This window comes from Xyrauchen texanus, chromosome 25, assembly GCF_025860055.1.
Source record: "Xyrauchen texanus isolate HMW12.3.18 chromosome 25, RBS_HiC_50CHRs, whole genome shotgun sequence".
In the NCBI taxonomy this organism is placed as follows: Eukaryota; Metazoa; Chordata; class Actinopteri; order Cypriniformes; family Catostomidae; genus Xyrauchen; species Xyrauchen texanus.
Genome location: NC_068300.1, coordinates 22183961 through 22210997, shown reverse-complemented (window position 1 = coordinate 22210997; position 27037 = coordinate 22183961). Strand labels below are relative to the sequence as shown.

The 27037-nt window shown below is 37.4% G+C and overlaps 1 protein-coding gene across 1 annotated transcript in view; it reads right to left on the bottom strand.

Moving 5' to 3' along the window:
• noc2l (NOC2-like nucleolar associated transcriptional repressor) overlaps positions 1–27037 on the bottom strand; it is a 59150-nt gene that overhangs the window by 18846 nt on the left and 13267 nt on the right. The window contains exons 7-15 of the mRNA XM_052092037.1: positions 25154–25232; positions 24662–24772; positions 24425–24538; positions 21914–22102; positions 21675–21814; positions 21238–21349; positions 13399–13512; positions 9091–9192; positions 5892–6035 (exon numbers count right to left, since the gene is read on the bottom strand). Of these exons, the coding sequence (XP_051947997.1) occupies positions 5892–6035; positions 9091–9192; positions 13399–13512; positions 21238–21349; positions 21675–21814; positions 21914–22102; positions 24425–24538; positions 24662–24772; positions 25154–25232 (1105 nt within the window). The remainder of the gene's footprint in view (positions 1–5891; positions 6036–9090; positions 9193–13398; positions 13513–21237; positions 21350–21674; positions 21815–21913; positions 22103–24424; positions 24539–24661; positions 24773–25153; positions 25233–27037) is intronic.

The window sequence follows — 27037 nt, the reverse complement described above, 5'->3', positions numbered from 1 at the left end:
TGTCAGAATTATATTTTTATGGCTTTTAGTCTGTTAGCTTTGTGGTCATCTATCTGATCTATCTGCTACTTCTTAAAGTTGATAAAATCAATATGAATTTAAAAATCAGTCTTTCTCTTCTGGGAAAACAGACGAAAATATTGACATTTTGCACTACACTGCAAATAAAAAAAACATTTTCCCTCAAATAAAAAAAACTAAATTTATTCATAAATAATATTGCATACTAGGTTTGCCATGGAATACAATGTTACCGGTTATACTCTGTACATAGAACAAAACCGATGCAACATTTTGCACAGGTAAAATGGGTAAACATTATGAAAGACACTTAATGAAAACAGCTCCTATATGAATTTCCAAAGGAGTAGGATTCCCTACATAAAGTTGCCCAAGAAGTTTGCGACTCATAAATAAATCTAAATTAATGCACTGACAGACAGATTTTTTTCATCGACATTTTAAAATTACTGTGTACGAGCACTTACAGATGATGTTACTTTTAAATGACAGCAACAACTGTGCGAGGCAGGATGTGGTTTGACACGTATTTTAGCGAATCACACACAAACGTGTCGAAAATTCTGGCTCAATTGATTCGTTCTTTTTGGGAAAGGCAGTGTTTATGAGAAAGAAACGTGGATATAATTTTTTTTCTTTCTCCCTGGTCTTCGGGAGATTTGTGTCCGTCAGTGCTTTTTCATTTGTTTTCCAATGTTATTATGCTCTAGTTGGACCTTTTTGACAGCTGACAGATTGTCAGTTAAAAAAATAACTTAAAAATGCACCTTGATACACCTGCATTCTGTTTGTTGCGTCTTGCATTTTTTTAGCTCAAGGGTGCATTCACAGCCGAGTGTACGCGATACGGTATGAAAAGTATGACATCATGGCAGGTCTATTATACACATTTACAATCTTATGATGAATATATATATATATATATATATATATATTTGCCCAAACATTGTTAACATGTAATTCTGGTTCTGTTCACTCCATCTCCCTCCAAAATCTCTTATTTTATTCCATTAAATAACCAGCAAGTACTAGTAAATAATATTTATGTTCTCATTCACACTGAAGTTTAATTTTTAGTACATGCACCATCCCCATTGTTTCATCGACACATTTCCAATGATTTAAGAATGCTTTTCCTGCTGGACTGCATATTTTGTTCTGGATATCAAAGATATAACATTGGATTATTTACACAAACATGCTAACAGACAAAAGAGAAAACTGCCAAAGGTAAAAGCAGCTAAAGTTGGCACCCCCTTTTACACCAGCCATCAGGTCCGCATAGTCGAAGAGGGAAAAAAAAAAGGAAAAAAAAGGGGAGAGGCGGTTCTTTGATATAAACAAGAAAGAAAGGGGGTTGCTTGTCTCATTTGGTGAGTTTTAGAGTAGTTAGCACTTCAGTTGAGCTCAGACATGTGCTTCAAAAAAATAATTCACAATAAAAAAGTATACAGTGACCTTGTGGTTAAACAAAAATGCACATCAAAATCATTGACATGACCATTCGTGGTGTATTAAAAAAGTGCACAGATTAAACAAAGACTTCTCGAAGAGTCATTTTTGAAATAATTCAGAGCACAGCATAACTGCAAAAAAAAATTATTAATTACAGAAAATTCCATGACTTTTCCAGGCATGGAAATCACAATTGAAATTTCCCATATCAATGGGAACCCTGATCATGATGCATTAATTACCATAATGTGATGTATTTCAGTGTGAAAAATGTTAAGGATTTGTAGGGTTTCTATACAGATTTGATTGGATTATGATCATTTTAATATTATATTACAGGTTAATCATATCTTTCCCCACCTATGTGGGCGGCCTTTTAGTTTAACGCTTTGCCGGTCCGATGTGCCGCACACGACCCACGGTGTGTTTCAGAGGTTTATGTTTTTGAAAGATAAAACTCCAAAAAAAAAAAAAAAAAAGAGTAAACATAATACATATATTTGGAAAGCTGAGATACTCGTGATTCGAACGATGTACCGTAATTTCCGGACTATTGAGTGCACCTGAATATAAGCCGCACCCACTGATTTTTAAATAAAATATTATTTTGAACATAAATAAGCCGCACCTGTCTATAAGCCGCAGGTGCCAACCGGTACATTGAAACAAATGAACTTTACTCAGGCTTTAACGAAACACGGTGTGGCAGCGGGGGCGTAGTCAAGCGCCCGTCCGGGAGAGAAAAGCGGTAAGGGCGCTTACACCTGAGCTAAATTATGTCTAACACCGGTGTCTAATTTCAGTAAGCATGGGGAGAGCGGCATAAAAAGGCAGCAGCCACAGAGCTGAGAGAGTGACACACGTCAGTCTAGTGTTGGCGCATAGAAGAATTGAGAAACTTTAAAAAATTGATTGTAAACATTGCTGTGGCCATTAAAAGCCTTACCTGGAACGTCAAGTGCCCTGCTGAAAACTGTCACACTGGTGCCCGTGTGACAGTTTTCCCAAGAAGGACACGTGAAGCAGGGCACTTGAAATTAGACACCGGTGTTAGACATAATTTAGCGCAGGTGTAAGCGCCCTTTCAGCTTTTCTCTCCCGCACAGGCACTTGACCACGCCCCCGCTGCCACACACGGCTTGTAATAAAACTCCTCCTCTTGTGCACATGAAACCACTGAAGTCATCTCCTTCGGTGTCGGAGTTGAACAGCCTCAGATTTAGTTGTCTTTTTGCACTGAGTCAATTCATCACGCTGCTGTTTCCAACGTCTTATCATCGACTCATTAAGACCAAGCTCCCGTGCAGCAGCTCTATTTCCTTTTCCAACAGCCAGATCAATCGCCTTCAACTTGAAAGCAGCATCATATGCGTTTCTCCATGTCTTTGCCATGGTGAGGGTGACAAAATTACTACCGTAATCAGAATGATGGGAAGTTTGAGCGCGCTCGATTTAATCTAAACAGTAAACAAAAAAAGTTGTTTTGACCTTAACCCGTTCGGCAATTTCATTGGTCTAATGAAAGCTTCACGCCGCAAAAAAACTGAGCACGTCACAGAATGTTCTTTTTTTTGTTTTTGTTTTTTTTTTATAAAATTTGAAAGCGGGAAAAATCCATATATTAGCCGCGTCATTGTATAAGCCGCGAGGTTCAAAGCGTGGGAAAAATGTAGCGGCTTATAGTCCGGAAATTATGGTAAACCTTTTTAAGATACAATCAACACAGTGGGTACAATCTGTCTCTTTGTCAGAACACCAACAGCCAAATAAACAAACCCAAACTGGAAGAAACTCACCCATGAAGCCTCCTGTTAGTCCACTGATCCATTACATTCCAACAAAAATGGTTTGGTTACACTGTAAAGGGTCCATACATTCCAATTCAATGAAGTATTTAGTCCATAACACATTTATATATCAATAAACATCCACGGAATATAGTAGTAGCATTTCGCGTTAGCCGACAGCACTATCACAACTTCGACGCATTCTATGATCTATCGGTCATACCTTCAGTTTAGATGTAAACATTTCCTATATCCGGTATCAAAATGGAACCACGCACTCTGACCATTCGATTGACACCTCATTTGACCCAATAGGAGCTTCCATGTCCTGTCCAAAGCCTTCAATATCCAACCACAGTCTGTGTCGAATGTAAGGGCTCTCCCCTTTCCTTTGTTTCCTGATCAAACCAATTATATCCGAGAGTGTGAATGACAGGCAATTCGTATAGCCAATGAAATTCTGAAAACAGTGATATGCGGCTTTAGTGGGACGATTAGAGCATGGTTCTGTAATGTGTGTGCGCAAAGTTGCCTTGCCATTACAGAGTGTTTTGTGCGTCTGTGCGTAAAAGGTGTGAGTGTTGTTTTGGAACTGTTTACACATTTGGAGATTTAAATATGGTGAAACGGACGCGAAAAACAGGATTTTCACTGTTGAAATGAATGAAGGCACTCATTGTGAAAATGATGAGTTTGGAGATGAAATTTCTGAAAACAATACGGATAATTCGGAGGCAGAGGAAATGTTTATGGAGAGATGAGACATTGCTCTGGACAAGTAAGTGTTTTCTAACATATATTACTGTATATTCCGCATAAATATATGAATACACATTTTGTAATTACCCTTTGTCCTGTGTTTCCTCAGTGAGTGTTTGAACCGTTTGTGCGTGTTTTTTGTATTTGTTTGTGCGTGTGTGATGTTTTAGTTCATTGTTTGTTTCAGATCTATTGACATGCTATATAGATGTTTTGTATATTTACTGTAAATATATATATATATAAATGGACGCGAAATATATATATAAATAAATCAATAATTATAAGTTGAAAATAAGAATATGTGTTGTGTTTGAGAGTCTATTTGTTACAATGCTGAATTCATGGGGGAGGTGTAGGCCCATCTATTTGTTCCATAGTACATTGGCAAAGTATACAGTATTTACAGTAAATATACATACAATAATACATATTTACACACTTGAAAAGAAAAACATATATATATATATATATATATATATATATATATATATATATATATATATATATATATATAGATAGATAGAATACAGAAAAGATGGAAAAGTTGTGTCTAGCTTTGTAAATTACATTTATTTATTCTCACTGAATCAGATAGCGATTGGGAGCCGGATGCGGGCCACATAAAGTGGAGCAGCAGGACAGCACCTCATCAAGAGAGGAGGGCTTTCAGAGGGACCCTTGCTGAGGAGCTGGCAGAGTTGGGGTCTCACTCCACAGCCAGACCCGTATCTCCTGCTCCACGAAGAGCACATCACAGGCCGTTGCACATCACCAAATCTTGCACCGCTGGTCGTCTGAAGTGCAGGCAGTGTCATGCAAAGACACCAGTGAAGTACTCTTCCTGTGATGTGCCTTTGTGCTTTGTACCCAAATGTGACTGCTACAATGACTGGCATGTTGCTAGAAACATGTACAATTTTATAATGGTTTGTAAATACTTTGTGTAAAAATTCATGTAAATAGTTTTTTTGTGTATTTTTTTATATAAACAAATTGTCCAACATAGCACTAGTTTTGACTCTTTTATATGCACAACATTTAGTTTCAAGAAGGGAAAAGGCACTCTAATGTGTTTATGCATCAGTTACTCTGTGTCAGCAAAACTAATAGTGGATCTGGATATGGAATATGATAGCTCTAAGTGTCATCTTTCATTAGAGCCCAAAATTATGACTGTACGTTGAAGCGTTCAAAAGTAGTAGCCTTTTTGTCCTAGGTTACCAAAGGGTCCTTTTGGAGTATCCAAAAGGCACTTTTGTAAAACGCCTGGGTGTACCCTTTGAAAAACGTGTAAAATATTCATTTTTTATGGTATTGTTATAACATTTGAACTTGGACTAGGTAAGGCTTCATGCTGTGATCCCATTGTGTTCTCAAGCTAATAGCTACAAGTTATAGTCATCTGCAGGCATCTGTATGCAAAAAAAAAAAATTCAGGCGGAAAAACAAACTTCTATTTCATTGTGTTCAAACTTCTATTACTCAGAATCAGTAGCACTTACAGTAATTCTGACTGCTGGGGAACAAACTTCAGAGTGTCCCCTTTCAAATGTGACCAAAACCATGCATGTACTCCAAAAGGTTCAAGAACAGCTTTAAATTTACTTTTGGTATGCCTTGATTAGGCGTTTTAGGCTAATTTTACAGGATTGGGAAGAGGTTAAGAGGCATATATAGCATGATATCAGAATCATTTTGATTATTAATATTGCTTTTTTCACTGACTAATCCTGCACCAAAAGACCAAGGACATTTTTTAAGAAAGTAAATGGGATACATTTTTGATGTCGTCTCTCATCACAGTTTGTCAGGTCACATGGCCTGGTACAAACGGACTCAAACGTAAGCACACATGCATGTACTCACCACAGCCGTGGCATCAGCCACACCGAAAGCAGCTTTCTGTCTGCGTGCTGTGATGTAGCTGCAGTTCTCCTGTATCTTCTCCAGCAGCTGCCGCATCTGCTTGCAGTAATTGGCCACTTTGCATTCCTTTAAGAATGCTTTCAGCTGAGGAGAACAATACGAGAAAGTGTGCGTGTGAGAGCCAGAAAGAGAAACAGTGGAGCCATGACATATTTACACGGCTGTGAACAAGTTAGTAGGAAGAAAAATATTGTGATAAGTTGACTCAAAACAACAATGAATAATCCTTCATCATAAATGCTATTAAGCATTGTGTGTGTGTGTTCTGGGGACTGCAAGAGAGAATTCAGACTACAAAAACAACTGTCTGAAAAATAAAAATGATCACAGAAAATCTGCAAGTATTGAGCCACATACAGTAAAAAAATAATTTTTTTTAAAATGAAATGTTGAACGTTTTGAAACTTGGTGAGTACAGAGTACATTTTTCCAATTATTTCTGTATTTGGTCATTTCTAAGTGATTTGTCTTTTAAAAATTCGGCTAAGGAAACATATGGAAGAGCCAGAAGTGGATATTATGAAATAAATCCAAATGGGCCAATGGAATAAATACTTCATTCATAACCTGACAATTAAACAGCACTGAGTCGGGTTCAATTTTGGCCAGAACCGAGGATGTGACCAGTGTGTGTGTGTGTGAGGGCTGAAAGGAGTAATGCTGAATTAATGGGGAAACGGCTTAAAATTTTTTTTATTTTTTTTCTTAGGTTTAGGGGATAAAAATATATTAGCTCAGTATAAAAACAATAGAGATAGTATCCACCATGATAGAAAACAAACATGTGACATTTGTGAGTGTGAACTGTTAGTGTGAATGCTGGCACAAAAATTAAGGTGTTTTGTAAGGTTGAGGTGTGAGGACTAAAATTAACTAGACTAAAAGCATGTAAATGTATGTCTGTGTGTTTATGTTATCTGAACAGCAGAATGTGGCACTGACTTCCGCACCTCTCAATGAGGATGTGAGCCCAGCAGTTGATGAAACAACATAAAAGAGAACAGGTTACACAAAAAACAATTAAATAATAACATTGCAATGAGAGCTATTACTGTAAATACAACTGGTGTGCGCACACTATTATTTTGCCCTGTTCAGCATACATACAGTTTTTATTAGAAAGGAAAGAACATGGAGCAGCTCAAACCTCGCTCAACCCCCCATCCACATGCGTGGAGATTGTATTTTGGCTTCGCTATCCGCAAAACATAATTTAAATGAATGAAAACTGACTGAATACTGTTCACAAGACTCTAGACTGTCATTTAAAGGGTTAACTTCTGCCACACCGAGTCACATGCCGTTGATTTCCTTGAAGCACTCCTATGGCTGCAGCGCCAACAAAAGGGCCTGTGGTAAGAAATATTTGTACGTTTTTTTTCTTTGAAACCTGTTTGGTTGTAACGAGTAGCATCTCTAGTTTAGTTTGATATGGTGCATTAAAATATCTGTTCATTATTCACGCATCAGCACTCTTGATAAACACGCAGACTACTAGTGTTGTCACGGTACCAACATTTCAGTAAATTTCATGGTTCTCATTACCACAGCAAAAATATCCTAATATGAACACATATATGCTATTGAACACATAAGTTTAGTTATTTTTAATAATAATTATTATTTTACAGAACATGTTTTAAAGTTTTAATTTAATCATCAAAATGGTGTCTAATCAATTCATTCTGAAAACTTATAAGTGAAAATATAACTTTTTAATGTTTTTTGGCAAACCAACAGCTGTCTTGCTTGTGATAAACTGGTTCATTATTGTTATTAATATTTGTATTATTACTACTACAGAGAATATACAATTTTACTATAAAGTAGTATTATTAATATATTTTTATTCATTTTTATTATTTACTTTCTTCAATTTCAAGCATCTAGGATTTATTTTGAATAGTGCTTTTATTATGACATGCTTTTTGCTGGAAGCTTCACTTTCCCAGATAAACAGCTTGCAATATGGCCCAGTGTGATCATTGAAGACTTTCTAAGACACGTCTGTAATCTCATCTCTTTACAATGTCCTTTGAGTCTGACAATTAAAATGTAGGACACAGTTTTGGAGTGTTTGTATTTTAGACTTCTGGTGTTGGTGTATGTCGTAATTTTGAAATGATATGTTTAAAATTGTTTTACTGTGAAGCAATTGCAAGCTGAAGAACACCATCCCAATCGTGAAACATGGCGGTGGCAGCATCATGTTGTCTGGTGCACTTAACAAAATAGATGGCATCATGAGGAAGCAAAATTATGTATATATAGTTGTTATAAATGCTGCATAAATAAAGTTGAGTTGAGATTAAAGGATTGGTGCTCTGCTTTGTCATCTTAATGTGAATGATTCTCAATGTCTGGAGTTTCCAGAGTATGAGCGATTGGAATTATACATTCATTTAAAATACGCAGCTCATCCACGCTAAGATTGTAATCTTCTGCAGTTTAATAAATCACATTAGGACATGTCACTTGGATTAATTGTCAATTTCAGTGTAAAAGGAGTAACAGAGAATGTGTTCAAATTAAGCCTGTGAGCATTTTAAAGCTGTCATGCGTCAGTCATACTGCGCACTGGCACTACATTTCCTCAAACGTAAAAACAAAACATGTTAGTTATTACTTTCATCTAACACATCTATGGGTCATTAAGTTTCATTTTAAAAACATTTTGTTTTGTATAATTTTGTTAACACTGTGCGATACGATTCTAATCATTAACATCAGTAAATGCATCACTATATATTTACTGTGCATTTTCACTTTGAGAATAAATAGGTTCATCCAAAAGCTGAACATTTTTGCTTTCAGAGGCTTTATAAGAAGTTAGGATGAAAATAAGGTGCATTTTGCACTGTTCTGATACCAGTGTCGACAGACAGCACACTGGAGGTTAAATAATTCACTAAATAGGGAGCGTCCTATAACTTCTATGACTTTCTATACCTTACGGTTATTCTAGCATAGTCTCGCTGTCCACATATGTGGCCATTGATTTTTAGGAAAAATATTTGCTCTAGAAAAACTTTTTTTGCTTGTTTATTAGGTGCTACTAGTTACAAATCAAAAAGGGATATGGAAAATGCACACAGCAGTCATGCTCTGGTCTCAGGAGGCTAAGACAAAGGAGTAATACCTGAATGATGGTGGGCAGTGCCAGCTCTGGGAATCCAATGCTGCAGGCCTGTGTGTGCAAGTACTCCAGGATGAGGTCATACAACTGCTCTACTAGACCATCCTGAAAAAGAAAAAACACAAATGTTCACAACTTGAACACACTGGATGCAATATTATGCTCCCTCTGTGCTATCTGAATTGTTGGTCTATATACACATACCTCAGACAGATGTCTTTGGCCACTGCCTCGCAAACTATGTTTTCAGCTAACCAACTTGGAAAAATTACAGAGTATCAAACCCCTGGGTATTCATAACGTGTCTCAAATTGGAGTTGCAGCCTGGCAGGTTATGCTCCAACAAGTTGTGTGGTGGTCTGGCTCAGTTTGTTTGCCAGTGAGAATTTGGTCAATAAAAATAGCAAAAAAGCCCAGAAAATGAAATGAAAAACCAAAAATTTAACACTAGACACTTGCGTACGGTTTCATTCTGTTGCGCAGTGTGTAACAGCCATACTCAACATTAGACAACCAGTCACAGTAGCAATGATTCAGACACAAAACTCTACATGTTGCTAATATGTCCTTTGAATGTGTAATCCGTTAGCCACACGGCTCGCATATTCAATGGCCAAGCTGATTGGTCCTGTATCATTGAATCTGTTCCCCAATCAACTTGCATGCTCTCTCTTGGTCTAACATATAAATTGCCTCAGCAGTTTGCAGTTAAGCCTGGTTCATTGAAGCTTGCTATGAGATTTTCTGACCCCATATTGTGCCTAATTGTGCAACAGCATGTCTTACTTGCGCAACACAGTGTCTGTGTATGTTCAAGCAGTAGCAAGCATTTGTATTTGCAGCATAAGCAGATCTAGTCTGCCAAGACCAAACCTACCAACTAGTTATATCCATTACAATACCATAAATTTATTCCAAGAGCTGTCATGACTAAAATACTCATAACTAAGGTGCATTAAAGATAACACCTGTTCCTGTGGGATGCATACCCAGAAAAATTGTTTGCCAGTCAATCAGATTTCGCTTCACAACAACTGAAAATAAGAACCTGTCCCTGCCCACCTATATAGTTCTAACGTCTCTAACTCAGCAACTGGCATAAACACATTCCCACTTATCAGATCCTGGTTTAGGGAAGGGATCTGGCCTAAATCCTTTGGCCTAAATTCACTGCCGCAGCCACATTCCTCCACAGTGGAAGTAGGAAAGCCCTGCTCGTAACTGCTCTTACTAGTCAGGAAATATTTAAGATTCAGTAAGTCAGCCAGAGATCCCAGACAGCAAGGGTGGAGCGGCGTCTTGAGGGGGGCTGTGGCTGCGGTGTCTTACCCCGGGTGAATGTACTGGAAAGCTTCCCTGTGCCAACCAGGAGAGCAGGATAATCCCTGCAGCTTGTGTGGCAATCCTCTTGGCAGCAACACGGCACACAACGCTTAAGACTGTGTAGCAGCATGTTCAGGCTTTCATCTCCAAACCTCAATCCAGTTACAGACAGCCAGCATGAAAACATGACAGGCTTCTAGCCCAGGAGGAGGAAATCCTTATCTTTCACTGTTTCACTGCTGATCAAGTGCAAAATCTTTAAAATGTATTAATTTATAAAGCTGCAAAATTATGAATTACCTGAATTGTTTATTTTAGCTGCATGTAGCTGATTATACTATCTGTAGGCTGCTTGCAGTTGGCAATCAATGTTGTCAATGTAGGCACAACCACACAGAGATGTACCCTTAGTCATTTTATAAAAGGCCTTGGCTTATCCAATCAGTATCAGGGTATATGCAGGAATCTTGAAGTTAATTTTAATACCTTTTCAAGACTTTTTCAAGAACTTCTCAATATTTTTTAATACCTCACCGCCACTTCAAGCTGTAACCACTTACATCAGTGATACTTTTAACTTAACAGTTTTAGTTTGTGATAAAGACTATAGACCACTCTGATTAAAAAAAAAAATCAAATAGGCTGGGATAGTAAATCAAAGCAAAGTTTATTAAAAAACAAAACAAAACTTTGCTCCACCCTCAACAACAATCATGCTGACATGTGCCTCAGTTCTTCTGATTTTGTTCCCAGCAGCTTCTCAGTTTGGACCAATTCATTCCGTTTTTCTTTACTATGTCTTCTGAGGATGTTGGACTTCGTGATCAGTTGTGCCATTAATGTCCCAGATTTCCCCTCTGCCGTTTGAGTTCAGTGAATGGTGTTTCTCCGCTGTGTGGAGACACCACAACACCTCAGCACGCAGTGTTGCTGTGCCACCCAGAGCTACTCTGATGTCGGCTGCAGAAGATGAGGAAGCAGAGACAGCCCGGGTCGTAGCTGTAGCTTCAGGTGCGACTGCCGGTGGTGTAACGACGTTGGCACTAGGTTGTGGTGGTGCAACGCGATTACCACAGAAGCTAGCGATGGAGAGCTGCCGCTCTCGGCGGCTAGCAGCAGCTTTGTGGCTAGCACAACACATGTGGGACTTAACGAGTTAATGCCCATTGACACAATACTTATTTTTTCTTGCATAATGTACAATATGCCTCCCTGACATTCCCCTCGACTGGCTGCAGCCACTCTTTGAAGTCCGGCATTTCCATCCAGGACGCTGCAAATTTGCACTTCCCCATTCTGTTCATGAGTTCACCAACCTTCTCTTAAAACATTTCGGTGCGTTGTAATACGCACTGGGAACGCCAGAGCGTACATTGTGCTTTTGAACTTCCGCCTGCCTGCCCGCTCTGGTGCTCTCAGAGGCAATTTACGAACACACCCACAATAGCCTAGTTTTTTATGTACCTGTTCGTTTTTTTAATAAAAATGACTAAATTCACACACTTTTACGATGTTTTTGGGACTCAAACTGTTGGACAGCTAATTCAGAAAAAATACTTTCAAAATTTAAGACTTTATAAAGCCGTGATAAGACTTTTTAATACTTTTTAAGGGTCTTAATTTTCCCAAAATTTATTTATCACCTTTTAATACTTTTCAAGACCCCGCGGATACCCTGAGTATTGAGTTGGAACAATTCATTTTATAATAGTAAATATACAATTGTCAATTGGTGACTGTATAGAACACCGGTGAAAGATCAGTTTATTGTAATGCATTTGGTGCAAACACAATGATTTCCTTGATTTCATGAGATCAGGAGTAACTATATATCTTTAACAATATAATTTTCCCATTTTCCAAGATTTGGGGCTGAAAGCCAAATATTTGATTTTACTTTTTTTAAAAAGAGATCAGTAATAGAATCAACCATGCTCCAAAATCATTTTGTTCTGAGCTCTAGCGGCCCTTCTCCGGGTCTACACAATTTCAAATGGGCTGTTGGGTCATAATCTATTTTGAAGTCCTCACAAGTGCAGGTTTGGCAAAAGCGTGCAACAAGGGCACATAGCAACCAAAGAAGAGGTGTTTGTGAGCACATTATTCAATCATACGTAAATGTGGATGTATTTTAAGGCCTACAGTTGAAGTCAGAAGTTTACCTTAGACAAATACATTTAAACTCAGTTTTTCACAGTTTATAATCGTAGAAAACATTCCCTGTCTTAGGTCCTGTATGTAAACTTCTGACCCACTGGGATAAAATAAATAAAAGCTGATTAAAATTCTTATAATAAAGTAATGATCTAACTGACCAAAGACAGGGAATGTTTTCTAAGATTAAATGTCAGGAATTGTGAAAAACTGAGTTTAAATGCATTTGGCTAAGGTGTATAAAAACTTCTGACTTCAACCGTAAAATGAGAAGTCAGACAACCTTGAGAAGTGTACCTCCAAAGAACCCAAAGAAATTCTCAAGTACCCCTTCTTCGACACAAAAACAAAAATGTGCACCAAAGACAAATATAATTTAAAGTTCTCATTAATATCCCTGATGTCCTAAATGTAATTCCGCAAAATATGACTAGCTGATGCCAGCTTTTACGACAAGTTATTATAGGCAATTATCTTAATTCATCAGCAAAAATTCAATATATTTTTATTTTAAGTGCTTTTTTTTCTTAAATCGTCTTTCTTTATGAGGATGCCTTTTGACTTTCCCCAGCCCTGTGTTTCCAACTTTTCCTAAGGTTTTAGGAAATATGCATGTTTTGATAAAATCTAGTATATCATATTTGTTCTCTCTTTGTATGTTGTATCATTAATTTTGTTTTATAGGTTCAACAAACCAAAATCCAATTATTTTCATGTACCCACAAAAGACTCCATTAGTAAATTACACATTGAAAATATTCAGTATACATGGTAAAAGTATTTAAGAAAGTATTTATTGAGGTCTGACAATCAAAGGTGTGCAGGATGTGTCACCTTGTACGCTTTCTCTTGTTGATTGGCCTTGCTCAGTTTGAGGACCACTGCAAAATTGATGGGCTTCACACTCATGCGGCCTGGTTTCTTATTGAAGTTTTCCTGCTGTAGGATCTGAGGGGCACAGCAATCAAACAGATACATCAGTCCAGCACATCACAGGCATTTGTGCACAGAAACACACAAGAACACAAGACTGCAAAACCAGCCTACATATTACACAAACACAAAACAGGATAAGAATGACTCAATGACTTTCTAACTCATAACTTCAGTAATATGTAACTTGTATTTGTACAGTACAGTGTTGGGGAAGCTACTTTTTGAAACTATAGGTTCCTAAGCAACAAGTTTATTTCGTGCACCACTAGTGCCACGAAATAAAATAGCAAACATAAACATGGTTTTCAAATAGCTTTCTGAATACGCTTCTGTTGATCGAAATAAGAGATAGAGGTTGGCTGATATATCACAGAGCCTGATAATATAGCTGATATTTGAAATTTTCAAATGATCAACACTGGCGGTTAATTCTTCCATTTGGCCAATTCCTTTTCCAAGTCACTAGTGCATTGAGAATCACCTGCTTGCATGTGAAGGTGCCGTCTGAGACATGTTAACAACTAAAGACCATTTCTTTTTTTGTTGCTTGCCATATTGTTACTACAATAACAGACCAGCGTACTACATCGAGCTTGTTTACATGCACTTTCTAACACCGATAATGCTTACTAAGCCGACAATGAGTGTGGTCATGTAAACGCAATAAACGGCGTTCCACTTTTGGTGTAAGATCATAAACGTTGTAAGAATAAAACGGTCGACACGGGTATATTTTTGACCATTATGCTGATTTCACATGGCATGTAAACACCTTTACCGGTGTTCCCACTATCTTATCCAATGAGCGCACGTTGAGCGCATCTCTCTTCGTGGTTTGAGGTCAAAAGCAGAGAATAACATGATTATTTAAATTGCTTAATAAGCAATCAAAAAAAATAAGTTTATTGGGTCATGCATCCCAATAAACCGCGTTCCTTTATTGCATTAAAGGCCATAAATGGTTTATGAATAACCAGATCAACACGGGTACATTTTTGCACATTATGCAGATTTCATGTGCATGTAAACACCTCACCCGGTGTTCTTACCAGCTCATCCAATGTGCGCATGTGCTGAGCGCATGCCTAGTCACAGTTTGACATCAAAAGTACAGAATAACGTGATTATTTCAAATGTCATTTAAATGCGGATTTCTTGCCTTGTCAGATATTTTAAAAAAGATGATTTTAGAGAGTAATCAGCATATTGCTGTGCATGTAAATTGGCTCATTGTCTTGTCTAAACTTTCCTGCATCTCAGAGCCGCGACAGATGCATCGGAGCTCACAATTTTTAGAATGCTTGTGTGTTTTATTCTCCCTCTCCAACAGTTCCCTGTAACTTATAATGGTCTCGTCTAAAGATAACAAGGCAAACATAAATAAAACTTCTATCATATACCATCTGCAAATATGTGGATACCTAGTTTAAACATGTAATTTATGAACTTCACACAACTTGTAGAAATCCAACATTTTCTTCCTTTGGAGAACTAATTTATGTTCCTCTAAAGTACGTACTCTAACAGCATGGATCAAAACTCTGTTCCTTTGACTCAAGCTGTCATTAGATTGCTGCTAGCTGGATCCGCACTATTAAGAGCAACTTAAATGTAAAAGTGCTTCACAGGTGCTATAAATAAATCTCATCTTCACTGTGCACTGTATGTACAATTAGTTTGATTTGGTCTTTTGTGAGAAAATGTATTTGCTAGAGCACACATGCCATCCGTGGTTGCTGGACTACTGTGTGTAACGTTGTTACAGCTGAAGTCAGAAATTTACATACACCGTAGTTAAATACATTTGAACTCAGTTTTTCACAATTCCTGACATTTCATCGTAGAAAACATCAGAAGACTTAAGGTAAAACTTGATTTTAAGAATCTGAAATATCAAAATAATAGTAGAGAGAATGATTTATTTCAGCTTTTATTTCTTTTATCATATTCCCAGTGGGTCAGAAGTTTACATACACTTTGTTAGTATTTGATAGCATTGCCTTTAAATTGATTAACTTGGGTCACACATTTTGGGTAACCTTCCACAACAAGTTGCTGGAATTTTGGCCCATTCCTCCAGACAGAACCGGTGTCAGGTTTGTAGCCCTCATTATCGCACACACTTTTTTCAGTTGTGCCCACAAATGTTCTATCAGATTGAGAAGAGGTCAGGGCTTTGTGATGGCCACTCCAATACCGTGACTTTGTTGTCCTTAAGCCATTTTGCCACAACTTTGAGGTATGCTTGGGGTCATTGTTAATTTAGAAGACCCATTTGCGACCAAGCTTTAACTTCCTGGCTGATGTCTTGAGATGTTGCTTCAATATATCCACATAATTTTCCTTCCTCTTGATGCCATCTATTTTGTGAAGTTCACCAGTCCCTCTTGCAGCCAAGCAACCACACAACATGATGCTGCCACCCCATGCTTCACGGTTGGGATGGTGTTCTTTGGCTTGCAAACTTTTGACGATGGTCATTATGGCCAAACAGTTAAATATTTGTTTCATTAGACCAGAGGACATTTCTCCAAAAAGTAAGATCTTTGTCCTCATGTGCACTTGCAAACTGTAGTCTGGCCTTTTTAAGGCAGTTTTGGAGCAGTGGCTTCTTCCTTGCTGCGCAGCCTTTCAGGTTATGTCGATACAGGACTCGTTTTACTGTGGATATAGATACATGTCTACCTGTTTCCTCCAGTATCTTCACAAGATCCTTTGCTGTTGTTCTGGGATTGATTTGCACTTTTTGCACTAAATCTGCATGGCCCTATGGTGTTATACTTGCGTACTATTGTTTGTACAGATGAACGTGGTACCTTCAGACCTTTGGAAATTTCTCCCAAGGATGAACCAGGCTTATGGAAGTCGACTTTTTTTTTTCTGAGGTCTTAGCTGATTTCTTTTGATTTTCCCATGATGTCAAGCAAAGAGTCACAGAGTTTGAAGGTAGGATAAAATTACTCGTGTCATGCATAAAGTAGATGTCCTAAATTACTTGACAAAAGTACAATTGGCAAATATGAAATCTGTGGAGTTTTAATGACTTCATCCAAAGTGTATGTAAAGTTCTGACTTCAGCTGTATTTCCTTCTTTCAAATATATTAATAATTTCTTTGTGCAAATAAATTACAAAAATTGGATGACTAAACAGAAAACGACAGAAGAAACCATATCCATATAAAACAAAATCTTATTTTAAAAATAATTTTTTCTTTTTACAAAGTTAGTTATGTGTAAAATTTGTATAAATATATTGCTAAATAAAAGTTTATTCGTTTAAGCAATTTTATGGATATAATATCTATTATATTAAATTGTGTGATAAATCAGCATTTCCGGCCATATCGGCAATTAAAAAACCTATATCGGTCAACCATTACAAACAAATAGTCCCACACCAAACTCAAGCCATTGGTTGAGCCAATGTTTTTGTGTCAGGCTGAAAGGTTTGCTTTAAACACAGAAACAGCGTTTACTGTTTGAGAAAATTAACCTACGAATAGCTTCAGGGATGCAAACTAATGAGTGGTGAAAAAGATGAGAAAGTCATAGCAGGTGTTCCAGATGTTTAATTTGTGTTTATTTGTTTTATTTAAAGTGATTTTAGAAAATGTTACCAAACAATTTGGGCAAATTAGCTCCAGGAAAGATGACTTAAGCAGAAAGGTGAGGAGTTTGCATCCCTGGGCTTACTTATAGTTATCTCTGCATATTAAGCTGCGATGGGATAAAGTATTTTAACAGCAAAAAAAAAGTTATACTTAAACTCCAAACTACAGTGAAGCTACTCTTTTGAAAAAGTAGTGCAAGTTGCTAAAAAAAGAAGCCAACTACATTAACACTACTTAAGATTTTGTTAAATACATTTTTGTACCAGTATTTATCTGGCACCAAAACAATAATCTCAATAAGAAAACATTCAACTTGAACAGATACATTTATACAAAATTTAACAAATGAAATAAGAAACAACCTCATCTACTAAATAACTTCAAAAACATAGCAAGCAATGAGCAGCATTTAAAGGAATATTCCGGATTCAATAAAGTTAAGCTCAATCGACAGCATTTGTGGCATAATATTGATTACCACAAAAATATATTTTGAAGTCCTTTTTCTTTAAAAAAAGAAAAGATCTAGGGTTGCAATGAGACACTTACAATGGAAGTGAATGGGGTCAGTACGTGAACATTAAAATACTGTTTCAAAAGTATAGCCACTAGAGAAACAATATACGTGTTGACACGATTTTAATGTGATAAAATTGCTTACTAACCTTTTCTGAGTCAAGTTATAACTAAATTTTACAACTTCATTGTCATGACGATGTTGTCAACAACTAAAACGACTGTAAAAATTATGATTTAAACAACTTTACCAAATAATAACTAAATAATACATGAGATTTAACAGAAGAATTTAAGTGCTTTTATAAAAAAATATTTCTGCATTTAAACCCTCCAAAAATTTGCCCCATTCATTTCCATTCTAAGTGCCTCACTGTAACTTTCTTTTTTTTTTTAAGAAGAGTCCAAATTATTTTTGTGGTTATTAACATTATGCCACAAATCCTGTCAATTGAGCTTAACCTGTATTGAACCTGGAATATTCCTTTAAATATTTGACAAACCAAAAGTTAATCTTTCCATGAACCAGTTCATTCACTGTCCAAACAAACTGATTCACTGAAATGAATCAGACTAATATAAATGTCAAATTTCTTTACAAAACATAAATTAATTGCCTTAAAATATTGTGATATCCACCTACATCTTCAACCACCCTGCCGAGGGTCGCCAAAACCAAACACAGCGACTCTCGAGCGACTCCACTGGAACACCAAGTTGAAAATTACTAATAGCCTACAGATTAAGAACTAAAGACAATTATAAATGTAAAGGCAATGATAATAAAAATGCTGCCAAATGTGTTCATATCAAATTTGTGTTGGTATTTAATTTTGGTGATAGTTAATGCTGCCAAAAGAAAAACTCAATTTTATGTTTAAGGTGAACGTGTCTTGCATTACTTTATGATTTAATTACTTTTCTCTTTGTTTATTTTATACAAAGATATACATTACTGAAACTACAGAGTAGCATTCACAATGCATGCCAACCGAGTGGAAATTAAGTGACCTAAACTCTCAGCACCTCTTTGTTAATCTTTTTTTAACCACCTCCCCAAATCCACACATTTACCATCTCCAACGGCTGCATTTGCACCACAAAACCCACAATGCATAACAGCCGCAAGGAAAAATTATTAATGCAAGCGCATTAAACTCGCAGCACCTACCAATATGATCAGAGATCATTTTCAGCATTCTCATAGATGACATTATTCTTACAAACAGTTTTCAGAGGAATGAAACAGAAAAAAAAAAAAGTGTGAAAACATTCTACATGCGCTTGTCCCACATGACAGGCTCGTGCTGCACACCAGGGCCGAAGCAAGGAATTTTGGGCCCCTTGAATATATAATGCTCTGGGCCCCTTACCTATTAAAAAAAAAAATACAGTTTCAAATTTGTTGTGGGCCCCCCTGGACCTTTGGGACCCTAGAATCATTACCACTTTTCACCCCACTAGCTATGGTGCACTCTGCACACATCTAAACAAACAGCGAATCAGAGAAGAATTGACAGCTTTTCTGTTCTTAAAAATATAAAAAGTGTGTTTCTTCAAGCGCATGTCTTTGTGACTAACAGCATTTCTTGTCATGTGTCACTCAGAGTAGTCTTACAGGCCATCCGCCTGTTGCGGGTAGATGAGCAAATGCATGAAATTGCTGAATTTGTACAAGGAGCTTGCGGACTCAATTCAGCTTCGTCCTGTTTTGTGGGTGGCGGGTGCTAGTTTCACACCCTGGCCACTGTTTAATGTATTTGGCGAGTTCCCAGATCCATGGTTTTGCCATTTCCCGATATTGTCGATCATCATCTGTTCGCAATTGGCATCAGGATCTTTGTAAGACATCGTCGATATCTGATTACATCGTTCATCCCTAACATAGTAGTGAAGGTAATGCGGCCCACAATTGCCAAGCAGACATGAAAACTCCTTCAATACTTCACTAATTTTTACTTGCTCCCAAAAACTGATACAAAACTGTACATTTCTATACTTCATTAATTATTGCATGAAATAATTCAGATTTAATTTTAACAATTACAGCTCAGTCCACATTTTTCCACAACCAAGCACATCATGCCAGCTCTCATGCCAGCTAATCCTCGGCTCCCACAATTCGGTGGATGGCTGTGACTTCTCCCATGACTGTCTCAGTGTTTTCAAATTGAGAAGAGTTGAAGTTGCGTGGTGAGGTCATCTTGTGTGTGTGTGTGTGTGTGTGTGTGCGTGCGCACTCATGGACGGCCGGTCTGTACAAACAGCGGATGTGGTGTCGGCCTGCGGGACACAGGAGGAAGTGGTGGCACATGGTCCCAACCTGATATGCTCAGGGGCCACTGCAGCCGGAAGCACAAAATCATAGAGCTCAGATAAAGAGAGAGAACAGGATGAGAGAATGAGAGAGATGCCCTAAAATACGCCATGTTGCTGAACGCCCGCTTTTAGCATGAGTGTGAAAACAGGAAGTGGACTGCATCACAAATAAACACACGGAGCAAAAAGGTGGTCGGTAGGAGTCGCCACACTGACAGAGGATGTGGTCTGCACAGCATGTTTGAGAGCTGAGGGAACCACAGACCACCCTCAAACACACATATACGGACACACACATACTCTCTTCCCACCCCAGGCTTTATCACAGTATGGACAGGACTGGTGGGCGCACGCAGTAAAGCAGTGACCACCCCCTCCCCAATCCACCAGCCCTCCCTTCCATTGGTCTCGGCTGCTGTCGCCTCCACGCTTCTATTCACACAACAGCTGTCACCGCAGGGGCCCACGCTAGCCACACACAAACACACACGTTTTGTCACTTGCCTCGTACTGTGGAAAATGTTGACCGTTTGTGACCTCTACTTCTCCCAAACACGAAGATGCGCATCGTTCATACACATTTGGATGCACGTTTGTGCAAACCATGCACTGTGTTCTCTGTTGTCTTTTATCTATGAGCATGTAATATAGAGGCTGTGGACCGTTGTGGCATCACATCTTATCGTAGTGTGTTTGTTCTTTATTTTCCATTATACAACAGTTTCCTTCTCCTAATCTGATTGGAGAAGTTACATACCAACAGTGCTGATATTTAGAATAACTTCGCTGTTTGCATCTCTTTGCGGCATTCCAGACCGGCTTTCAGTTTATGATTTGTTCTGCAAAGCACTACGTTTAATATCCTGCATTGGCTACTTTTTCAGAACTTTTTTGTTAGCAGAGCAAAAATAGACAAACTAACAGGCCATATCGTGATTTCTTTATAGATCTGTTGTATAAAAGCAATATCAAACTTAAAATTGTGTTATTGCACCGAATATCAGCACAGCTGTGGCAATACATTTAAAATATTAATGTTCTGATGACTTCTCATTGAATACTGAGAAGAGAGAAAGAATTAGCTTTGATGTAGACCATATAGGATCAAAATTGGAGAAGGTTGAGCAAGAAATATGGAGCCTTTTTATAGCTATCAGTGATGACAAATGCCATGTGTACAGGGTTTACTCATATCCAAACCATATCTACCTACACACAGAAACACCTGTTTATTCCATGCAGTCTGGTATTAGGGCAAGAAATCTGGGGAGTGATGGTGGCATGTCTCACCTCCAGCAGGAAGGGCAGGACAGGCACAAATGTCTTGGTGCGGCTGGAGAGTAGAATAAGGGCTCTTGCACAGTGTAGTCTCAGAGGATAGTACCGTGAGATGGGCATAAGCCTAAAAAAATATACACAGACATCATGGAACAATTGCTGACTTAGAGATTACCTGAAAACATTCAACTTAATATAAATCTTCATACAGTAAAAAAATTATGTAGTTTTTCTTCATGAGCTCTTTTCTCTGAATGTTGCAAAAAAGTAATGCATTATTCAAGCCTGAAGACGTCAATGGATGGAATAAACTGAACAAGTCTACATACTGGGGATTGGAAAAATAAATGTGGTTAATGGCGCCACCTGCCGGAAATAACATTTCAAATACGTAATTAAAAAAATTACATTGTCTGTAATACTGGTTGAAATTTCTTGCAAACACATACTTGATGCATCCGATGATGACTTGACAAAGTGGGTAAATCAGTGGCTCTAGAACGTCACTGGGGTAAATGGTGCTCAGCACCCGACACCACAGATACAGACAGTGCACATACTGCCAGTTATACACAGACTGATAAATCTCCTGAGGACACACACAAACAAAACAATGAGACAATATCTGCTAAATCTTAAGGAAGCCTTTTCAAAAGAGAAATGAAAACAGGTCAAGACTTATTACTACCTTCTTCTTCATATTCATGGCGCTTCTGAGATGGATGGCGAGCTGACGGATGTAGATGAACGCATGCTGATACGAAGCCTGTGTGTCCAGTGAATACATCTCTGTGAGAGTCCTCTGCATGAAATTGATCATGGGGAGAGTGTTGGGCGATGTGAACTTGCAGTTCTTTACGTAGACGATGTACATTTGCTGAACAGAGAAAACAAACAAAGGACTGTGTGATCTAAAGTGTTACTCCAACCATGAGACTTCAAATTGGAGAAAGACACATATCGGTTTTAATGATTAATCTATGCCGATAGTTGCTTATCAGAAATCGGTTAAGGGCAAAATTCTACGCCAAAACTTTTTCCACCCATAATTTTTTATTATTCCTCATCAATAAACCTAATCTGGTTAAATATAAACTAATATAAACTATATATATATATATATATATATACTATATATAAACTATATATATATATATATATATATATATATATATATATATATATAAAAAACACTCTTCCTCTGGTGAATATTTAGGCTACAAAAAGCTTCATTAGGTAAATACTTACATATAGACCAGAGCATTGTAACAGAGACCCTGGTGTATCTGGGGTTTGTTTATCCTGGTGCGACTCAAGTGTACACAAACGTGGAGGTTGTACTTTGGTTTCGCATAATTTAAATTAATTTAAAATTACTGATCTCAGTTCAGAAGACTCTGGGCTGTTCGTAAAGGGTTAAACTTTCAAAGCACTGAGTCATGTGACCAAACAACATGGCGACAATCACAGTGGAGTTTGTCTTTAGGAGAAACACCAATATAACTACATCTGATAAGAAACCTAATTAAGTTTACACATTGAAAGCTATTTGAGTCAAAAGATTAGTCTCTAGTTTCATCAGATATGCCATTTTTTTTATTTGAGCGATTTATCACAAAACACCACGCTGCTAGACACAACGTACACTAATGTGTACTTAAGGAAATTTTTTCCTAAGAAATCCTACATTTATTGTGCATTATCACATTGAGAGTAAATGGGTTCATTGAAAAGCTGAAACATTTTGCTTTCAGAGGCTTTATATGGAGTTAGGATAAAAATAAGGTGCATTTCGAACTGTTCTGAGACCAGTACAGACAGACAGCACACTGGAGGTCATTCACTATACAGGGAGCATCCTATAGCTTTCAATGCAGATAAGCGCTTTTCACTCCTAAAATCCGACCAAAAGTTCAGTTTCAGGCTGCAGATGATGTTTTGACAACTCACCATGTTTGTCAGACATGCGACAATAATTATCAGTACATAGATTCAGAATTTATAATGTATAATTTTATTTTAACATGGTTGACAGTGATTGGAAGATACTAGCTAAAAGCCATTAATTTGAATCAGAATTAATAATGCTAATTTCTGATGTAATGTCTGTAACGTTTTTTTTTTAATCAATTTGTTTGTTTATATATATTTATGAATGAGAAGAGAGAGCTTGGTATTATTTAAAATGTCACAAAAGTGTCATACTGTCCACATATGTGGACAAACATTTTTAGGAAAACTATTTGCTCTATTTTTTTTTGTGTAAGTTTATTAGGTGCTACTAATTACTAATGAAAAAGGGAAATGGAAAATGCACACAACAGTCATGTTAGTGTCTCAAAGAGGATTGTTAAAAATCCCACATAGTGCACCAAATCCTAATTTTTCTGGTTATCATTGGGATTTTGGTTGCACAATAAATTGCTTTTAGGGCTTGTAGCCTCGATGTCTGTACACTTCATAGTACGGAAAGACAAACAAATGATTTATTCTACAAATCGATTTTAAAAAAAATATATCGGCCTATTAATCGGTCATCAGCCTTTTCCATTACCAAAGTTATCTGCAATATCCACTATCAGTCGACCTCTACTTCAAATGTACCAACATTTAATCTTAATGCTGAAGCTTTGTTTAGTCTTTCATTTTTGGAAGGTGTATGTTAACTGAGGTAGTGAAGAGGTCAAATGATTTATTAGTTTATCAATTAATTGGAATCACATGTTTTCAAGACATTGATCAATCATTCCTCAATGAAAATAAAAATAATCTCCATGTTTGTTCACTACTTTAGCATTATTTTAGTGAACTCATTTGACCACAGCATTCCCTAACCGCTCATTTTGAGGAAATTATGAATATATATATCAGTATCACAAAATAAACAATAAATAATTCATTTCCAGAGTGAACTATTTTCTCATCAACCGTGAATGGTACTTTAGTTCACATGAGGTGAACCACAGACACCCATTTTCATGCACCTGAGAAAACAGCCATTACACTAATCAAACAAACTGAACTTTGAAGTCAGTTGGATCTAGATTTGTGCCGAACGTGCCAAAGACATAAATCACAAAATTGTAATGGATACTCCACTAAATCTCCTGCTGCAATGCACATTATTTAGTAAGAAACAGGAAAGTAAAGCCAATCACATATGAAATACATTTATGATGAGCTATAAAACCCAACTTACCTTAATAACGGCGGTTAGATGGACGTCCTGTTTGTGGCGACAGATCTTGTTGAGAGCCAGGAAGGCCAGGACCCTAACGGTCTCCTCTCCTGTGCTCCACTGTTTGATCAGGTTCTAGTATCAAAAAGGGAAGGAAGAACACAACAAATGCTGTGACTTGTATTTTCTGATTAGTAAATAACCATTTCAGGGCAATGAGAATTAATCAGGTTACTGTGAGTGTTTTGTACATCTTACTTTAAGCAAGTTTCTGCACTGTTTCGGCAAACACAGGTAGTATGGCACCATCTGGTTGGCGTGGCGGAGAACTGCAGCTGTGACTGTGGACTGTGTTAAACTGGATAGGAGCTGTGAAGAAGAAAAAATTTATTTCATGCATGTTTGTCTTTAACACTGTGATTTAAAGTTGAAATGTGTATTTACATTTTTTTTTATGCTTTCCACTTTCGAGTTTTAAATGCAGAGAAAACTATAAGTAAGCCATTTGTAGGTTGATTTCCCCAAAAACAGAAAACCTGTAGGTATTATTATAACTTTGCTCTGTTTGTTTGAGCATCCTAACTAGACCAACACAGAAATATTGGCTCAACTAATGGAACAAGTGTGGAAAGGGACTGTTTAAAAAAGATGGGGGAGTGTTTGGGAAACCTGTCATTATTTTAGTAATTTCGTTTGCCGATTCTAGAGGCTTTAAATAGAAGCTTACATGGAAAAATTAAAGAGATCTACCTGAACAACACCAGCTAGATACATCTTAATATCAATCTGAAGATTTTGCCACCTGGGACTTGAGGATGGAAGTATTAATCTGAAAATATGGATAGACACAAAGTTAAATGAAGGAACAGAACTGTCAAAAATACAAGAAACATTATCAGTGCAGTCTAGATTAAGTGTTTCCCAACCAAAGATTGTCAGGTGTGCCATGAAAAATTACACAATTCCACAAAATAAATAAATGCATGAAAAATAATAATAAAAAAATAAAAACAAATATATTTATATATATATATATATATATATATATATATATATATATATATATATATATAAAATTTCAGGAATCCAAACTCCTCACTTTTCGGAAAAATGTGCCATTTTGAAACCATAATCGGTCACTTTTGTGATTGTGCAGAATACGTTGAAGTCTATGAAGTGACGTCACTTTACACTAAAGTGTTTTTCACACACATGTTTTTTGCGTCACAAATAATGTCTTTGAGAGTAGCAAGCAACAAGAAATATTTAAAAACTGTCCAAATTTATGAAGTGACATTGAATGTCTCATAATTTATTTTAATTAAATATTACCTTGTTGTTTACTAATATCAGAGACCTGAGTTATTGAACTAATTTAAATTCACCAAGAAAACGCTTAGACATAAACAAGTACAGCCATGGCCAAAAGTATTGGCAGTGACAGACATTTTGTGTTTTGCAAATTTTTCTGCTTCAGTTGTTGTGGTGTTGATTCACATTGTTTCTAGATTATTGTGCAGTGATCAGATGCATTTTAAATAATTGCAAAAAGCTTCAATGGCCAAAAAAAATGAGCTTTATCACAAAAAAAAATAATTTCACAGTTTTTTGGCCCTGGCACAAAATGACCAGCTAACATCATTTCACTAATCATATCACCAGCACCTGGGAAAGTGTGAACGTGTACTAGTCAGGTGAAATCACACTATCATTCTGATTGGATTATAAGAGCAGACTGATTGCTATAAAGGAGGGAAGAAGTGCTTCCAATCATTGTGTTCTTGTTAGCAATGGTTACCTCTAAAGAAATATGTGCAGCCATCATCGATTTGCATCAAAATGGCCTCACATGCAAGTAAAGTACTGCAAAGAATATTGCACCTGAAATAATCATTTACCATCAAGAACTTCAAGGAGAGAGGTTCAACTGCAGTGAAGAAGGCTTCAGGATGTCCCAGTGTCTAGCAGGCACCAGAACCATCTCCTCCTGAGGAGCCAGTTACAGAATTGTGCCACCACCTATGCAGAGCTTGCTCAATATTGGCAGCAGGTTGTTATGAGTGCATCTGCACGCACAGTGAGGCGAAGACTTTTGGACAATCGCCTGGTGTCAAGAAGGGCAGCAAAGAAGCCACTTCTTTCCAAGAAAAACATCAAGGACGGAATGAAATTCTGCAGGAAGTACAAGAATTGGACAGCAGAAGACTGGTGCAAAGTTATTTTCTCTGACAAGCCCCCTTCCGACTGTTTGGGACATCTGGAAAATCGATAGTCCAGAAAAAAAAAGATGAACACTACCTGGAGTCCTGTGTCGTGCCAAGAGTGAAGCAGCCTGAGACCATCCGTGTGTGAGGTTGCTTTTCATCCAAGGGAGTGGGCTCTCTCACAATTCTGCCCAAAAACACTGCCATTAAATAAAGAATGGTTTCAAAACCTCCTGCAAGAGCAACTTCTCCCAACGATCCAAGAGCAATTTGATGATGATCCGTGCATTTTCCACCATGATGGAGCACCATGTCACAAGGCAAGAGTGATAATGAAGTGGCTTGTGATCATTACACTGAAATTTTGCATCTGTGGTCAGGCAATTCCCCGGATCTTAATCCCATAGAGAACCTATCCTCAAAAGGCGAG